A 6,725-nucleotide genomic window follows, 5' to 3' on the forward strand; every position below is an offset into this window, starting at 1 on the left:
ATTAAACAGCCAAATTTTCCGACCGATATTCCGATTCCACGTGCCCAAGAAGTCCCCGATAGTTCCAAGGTATGCTATAATTCTTCTGCCTAGTCTAAGTCAATGCTCAACTGATTTTTATTCGTATTGTTGACTGGTTTTCGACTTTTCCACGCCCACGTGGTGTAGAAAGATTAGTTGAGTGTTATCTTTCTTAAGTCTTATTTGGTTGTTCGTAATTGTAGAGCAAGAAGACCGATCCAGACCGTAGCACAGAACAGTCCAGAATTCCATCCGTTCCTGTTGCCCGTGTGTAGAGTTACCCATTGGACATCATAAACCCTCGTTGAGGTAAAGTTCAGATTTGATTAGTCCTTCTTTATTACCTTTATTAACTCCTACACGTTGTGCTAGTCCTTGTTCTATAATTGAGGCTCTTTTCTAAGACAACCAATATTATTTAGGGTTTTTTATGTTCACCTCTTGAAGTCCTACACCTGGCTGGCATCCGTACGTCTGCTGACATCCGTGGGCTCCAGTGACAGTACACCGAGCTGCTGTGCACCGCCGTAGCCACCCTGTAGCTATACACCGTAGCTCAGCCGGAGGAACTTCCGAGTTGTTTCAAGATTGTACATCGATTAGAGTAAGACTGTTTAGATTTAGATTTGCTTATTGTAAACCACCCTGTTTGTATCTAGTATTAAGTTAGATAAGGGGGTTTGACGTCATAGGTTTAGTACTTATTGATTTAAATTTCATTTAACTTTACATTTCATTTAACTTCAATTTCATTTCTTTAAATATAAACTTTTTGATATTTTAATAAATTGCTTAAATATTTTTAGTAGTATTATTTACAGTCTGGTCTCATAGTTAAGTTAGAGTCACTTAAGTTTAACGAATTGTAGTAATATTTGAAGTTCATGGTAGTTGCACTCAACAGTTCGAGGTTAGTGTTGAAGTCTACTTAATAGTAACAATAGTATAATCTCGTGGCGCCCTTTTATTAATATCTTTGAACCCCGACCACCCGGGTGTTAAAATTAAAAAGCTAGTGGCCTCTATGTAACTCATTCAGATTAAGTAAACTTTGTGTTTTAATGAACTTCGAATAAGAAAGGGTGTGGCAGCTTACAAAACGGTTCAGTACAATAATTTTTTACATTAATTTAAATAATATGATTCATATTTCTCCGGTCAGACAAAAAAGGCAGCAGACAAAAAAAATCAAAATAATTTTCATTTAAATTTAGTTTTATGATTAAACTGATATATTAATGTATTAATATATTAACCAAAAGATGTTATCGTGGGGACTATAATAAAAAAGAAGAATGAAATTATTGGGCAACCTACAGTAAGATTAGCCACGAAATATGGCTAAAATAAGACTACCAACACCAAGTGTTTCTGCCTTCCGGCTTCATCAATACGGGAGGAATCAGCAACGATGAACTGCAATCCTGAAAAAAGAAAAAGGGGAAGTAAACGAGGTACTAGGCACCATTTCCAACCTGGTTAAGCAGTAGCTCACAATTCGCAAGCGTTACTACCAAAAAACCGCTGCGGAGGTACTTCAACATACCTCGCCGCTATCACCTTGGCCCGGAGAAAACAATAAACAAAAGATGTTATCGTGGGGACTATAATAAAAAAAAAGAATGAAATTATTGGGCAACCTAGAGTAAGCTTCCCCTTTTTCTTCTTTCAGGATCGCTAGTTCATCGTTGCTGATTTCTCTCGTATTAATGAACCCGGAAGGCAGAAACACTAGGTGTCTACGGGTAATCGTATTTTAACCATGTTTCGTGGCTAATCTAGGCCTCATGATTGTGACTCATCTTAAATATTCATTGGGGGGTGATGCTGTACGCGTTTGCGAATACAAATCGCCTATTTTGCCATTCGGGGAGGTATTTATTAGATTTCGGAAGGAAGAAAAATTAAATACGGAAGGTTTACGGAAAATTTTCGGAACGGGCATGGAAAAAAATGGAAAAAACAATTAACGGACGGAACGTTAACGCAGCGGACACGGAAGGTACACAGAATGTATACCGAACGGTTACGAAAGATTGACGGAATGGATACAGATCGTTGACGGAATGGATACAGATCGTTGACGGAACGAATACGGAACGTTGTCGGAACAAATACGGAACAGATACGTTAACGGAACGGATGCGGAAAGGATATTTTTCCGTATAAATTACTTGTATTCACACTAAAAATTGATTCTCACTATACCTTCCGTTTCCATTCCATATCCATTCCATATTGTCTAAAACGTATTGAGAGAAAAAACGTAGCAGATTCAGAAGGTATAGTGAGAATCAACCTTTATGCTTTTACAAATTTCCATACCGTTTTAGATATAATTAAAAAATAGCTTGAAAATATAGTTGAATTTTTTTAAGTCCTAAAAATCAAAAACGCGTTTCTATGGTAATATAATTTCCTTTTCATTCTTTGATAAATTGTTATTGTAAGGCGATTTCGATTTCATTCTTTCCTATGAAAGTCCATCTATGGTTATTATTAATTTTGATTGTCATATTTTTTGCTATTGTAAAAGTAACACATTTTCCGATAACTATTATCATCCTTTCCGTAGCATTGATATAATAAAGTTTGTGTTTCTTTAACAATTTAGAATAGCAACAAATATTACGTTGATTAAAAATTTATGAATAAGAATCAAAGAATGAAAACGAAGTTATATTACCATAGAAATGCGTTTTCATTTTTAGGACCAAAATTCAACGATATTTTCATGTTTTTGTTAGTTTTCTCTAGCGGTATGGAAATTTAGAAAAGTATAAACGGGATTAACAATTTTACTACATTAACTATCCGTTCCGTTTCCGTACCGTTTGTATAGTAAAGTTCCGTAGTTCTATATTAAAGTTTATGGATATGGAGACGGATACGGATCGGATACAGAACGGATCGGAACGGACACGGAACGTGTGGAACGGATACGGAGCGGACACGAAACGGATACCGAACGGGTACGGAACGGACACGAAACGGATACGGAACGGATACGGAACGGACGCGGGATGGACACGGAACAGACGTGGAACGTATACGGAACGGACGCAGAACGGATACGGAACGGATACGGAACGGATACGGAACGGATACGGAACGGATACGGAACGGATACGGAACGGATACGGAACGGATACGGAACGGATACGGAACGGATACGGAACGGATACGGAACGGATACGGAACGGATACGGAACGGATACGGAACGGATACGGAACGGATACGGAACGGATACGGAACGGATACGGAACGGATACGGAACGGATATGGAACGATGAAAATTTGAGCCATACAGGACGAGTCTTGAATAAGTGCAAATATTTTAAGGGCTTTTTTTTAATATTTTATATCTCGATAAAAGAAACTATTTTCCCTTTACCGTTTTTTTCCTCAATAACTCCTCAAATAACTCCAAAATAACCGAGTTATTTTATTTTAAAAATTTTCCAAGAAAAATATTTTTTGTTTAAATTTTTAGAACCACTGGAGCTTTTCGGGTTTTTCTGTCTGGTAATTTATTCTATTTACCAGACTAATTTATTCTATTTACCTCTTTTTTAATTCTTAACTACCTATGTTCCCATATTATCAAGAAATTAAAAGTTTTTCAAAAAATTCCAAATTTTCCAAAAAAAATTTCGTGAAGAAACTCATAATCGTGTTTCTGTGGTCTAAATATACTACCGCTAAAAATAATTGCACTTATTTACGCCTTGCCCTGTATCATCATCATCACATCATCAACCAGCCTGAAGTGTCCACTGCTGGACGTAGGCCTCCCTCAAATCCTTCCACTTTTCGGTCCTGTGCCACTTGGATCCAGTTTCCCCTAAATCTCTTCAAGTCATCTGACCATCTTGTCGGAGGTCTGCCTCTGTTTCTGAGAGAATCTTGTCTTGGCCGCCATTCTAGTATTAGCTTGGTCCATCTATCATCCGTTCTTCTGGCAATATGCCCAGCCCAGTTCCATTTGAGTTTTTTAAGCAGATATATAGCATCTGTTATTCGTGTATGCTGTTTTATAACTGTACTTCATACTGGGTATCTTGTCTCTTAGAGATACACCAAGCATTGCTCTTTCCATAGCTCGTTGGGCCACACGGATTTTTTCCATGGACTTTTTCGTCAGTGTAAGTGTCTCTGCGCCATATGTAAGTACTGGCATAACGCACTGATGGAACACCTTCCTCTTTAAGCACATTGGTAGATCTGATTTTAACACATATCTTAGTTTGCCGAATGCTGCCCATGTTAGTCCTACTCTTCTTTGTATCTCGTGCGTCTGGTTATCGCGGCCAATTGTTATTTCGTGCCCCAGATATTTATATGAATATACTTGTTCTATATTTGCTCCGTCTACCGAGACATTTCCACTAATAACAAGATTAGTCATTAGTTTGGTTTTTGAATAATTTATGCGTAGTCCAATTTGATCTGACGCCCGTTTAAGTGTTTTTAGCATATTTTGAGCTTCGTGTATTTTGTCTGTAATCAGCACCAAGTCATCAGCAAAACGCAGGTTATTGAGCATTTCCCCGTTAACATTAATGCCCATTTCCTCCCAGTTTAGTCTTTTGAACATATATTCTAATAGTGCTATGAACAATTTGGGGGAAATTGTATCGCCTTGCCGTACTCCTCTTTTAATACGGAATTTATTTGTGTTTTCGTGTAGCGATACAGATGCTGTTGCATGGTCGTATATATATTTTAAAAGGTTAGTATAACGGGTGTCTATACGACATTCGGCTAGGGCCTTGAATAATTTGTGTTGATCGATAGAGTCGAATGCCTTTTCGTAGTCGACAAATATTAAAATGAGGGGTTTATTATACTCAACACATTTTTCTATTAGGGACTTCACCACCAACAGATGGTCATTTGTACCGAAGTTCGATCTAAATCCAGCCTGTTCTCTTGGTTGATATTGTTCTAGTTTTAGGGAGAGACGATTTGTGAGGATTTTTGTGAATAATTTGTATGTGTGGCTCAGTAAACTAATAGGCCGATAGTTGGTAAGGTTTGTTTTGTCCCCTTTTTTATGTAATAGGATTATATTGGCATTATCCCATTCTGATGGCGTTCTTCCTTCGACAAGACATTTGTTGAATAATATTTGCAAAGCCTTGAGAACCTTTTCTCCTCCTTCTTTAATGGCTTCAATAGCTATATTGTCGTCACCGGGAGACCTATTATTTTTCATAAAGTTTAATGCCGCCGATATTTCATCTAAAGTAATATCTGGGATTTCTTCTGAGCCTTGATTCATCACAGTTGGTATGGTACTATACGAGTTTCTAGGGTTTGGGTTGTCATATAACTGCTGGTAGAAATTTTCCGTAACACGCAGAATATCTGCTCTATTTGATGTTATCTGTCCTTCTGCATTTTGCAATTTATGAATTAATGCTCTCCCTATGGTTGCCTCTTCATTTCTCTCAATGAGTTGCTTTATTTTGTTGGTATTGTGGGTTCTGATGTCTTTCCTTATCTCTTTTGATATTTTCTTGTTAAGTTTCCTATAATCATCTGAGTGTTTGTTTATCATAACTCTACGTTGCTTTATCAGATCTTTAATGTTTTGGGTTGGTTTTGTGTTTCCCTGATTATCCTTTTTAGGGCAATTTTCTTTAATAGCTTGCGTTAAAATAATTACAATGTGATTATTTATATCTTCAATTTCCATATTTTCCATTCTTTCCAGATTTCCTAAATTCTCAGCTGCCATTGCTCTATATTCTTCTGGCTTTTCTGGTGTTACCCATTTTCTCATGTCCTCTTCCTTATCATTTTTCGTCGTTCAGATTTAAGGTTGAATTCAATTCTAGTTCGAACTATTCGGTGGTCACTTCCTATGGAGAATTCGCCCAATACTTGTACATCCCTAATTATCCATTTTTTATCAGTCATGATGAAATCTATCTCGTTCTTGGTAATTCCGTCCGGACTTGCCCAGGTCCATTTTCGATTTGGATGTTTCTTAAAGAAGGTGTTCATTACATATAGTCCATTTTGCAGCGTGAATTGGATCATTTTCGCTCCTCTCTCATTTCTTTCACCATAACCATATGTACCCACGCATATTTCTGTTTCATCTTCTTTTTGTCCAGCTTTAGCATTAAAATCACCCATTAATATTGTAAATTGGGATTTGATTGATAGAGCTTTGGAGACGTCCCAAAAATATCTATTTCTTCCTCCGTGCTAATTTGACGTTGGGGCATAGACTTGTACAATTTTTAGAGAGTAACGGTTATTCAAACGAAGGGTTAGGTATATGACTCTAGGACTGATGCTTCCAATGTCTACGATGTTCTTAATATGCCTCTTGTTAATCAGAAAGCCTACACCGCCCAGAGCATATTCGTTATTTCCCTGATGATAAAGAAGGTTCCCAGATTTCAATTCTATTTGTTTTTCGGTCTTTCTTCTTACCTCACTTAGACCCACAACATCCCATTTTATATGTTGTAATTCTTCCTCCAATTCCAATAATTTCTCATCCCTTGACAGGGTTTGAACGTTAAAAGTGGCAATATGCAGTTTTCGTCTATTAAGGTAACCTGGTCCACTCCGGGGATTCTTAGCACCCTCTGCTCTTTTCCTTACTCGGCCGCTACCATAGTCCTGGGAGTTTGAGCTGCAGGAGACTGAGGGCCGTATCATGGAGGACGTTTCCATAGTTAAG

At 37.5% G+C, this 6,725-nt stretch overlaps 1 protein-coding gene across 1 annotated transcript; it reads right to left on the reverse strand.

Moving 5' to 3' along the window:
- Positions 1–5,806: 5,806 nt before the first annotated feature.
- LOC115879544 (craniofacial development protein 2-like) lies at positions 5,807–6,169 on the reverse strand. The gene has a single exon (XM_030896437.1). It carries the CDS (start codon positions 6,167–6,169, stop codon positions 5,807–5,809), a length of 363 nt encoding a protein of 120 aa, XP_030752297.1.
- Positions 6,170–6,725: the final 556 nt, after the last annotated feature.

This window comes from Sitophilus oryzae, unplaced genomic scaffold (genome assembly GCF_002938485.1).
Source record: "Sitophilus oryzae breed Bouriz unplaced genomic scaffold, Soryzae_2.0 scaffold_1582_pilon_pilon, whole genome shotgun sequence".
In the NCBI taxonomy this organism is placed as follows: domain Eukaryota; kingdom Metazoa; phylum Arthropoda; class Insecta; order Coleoptera; family Curculionidae; genus Sitophilus; species Sitophilus oryzae.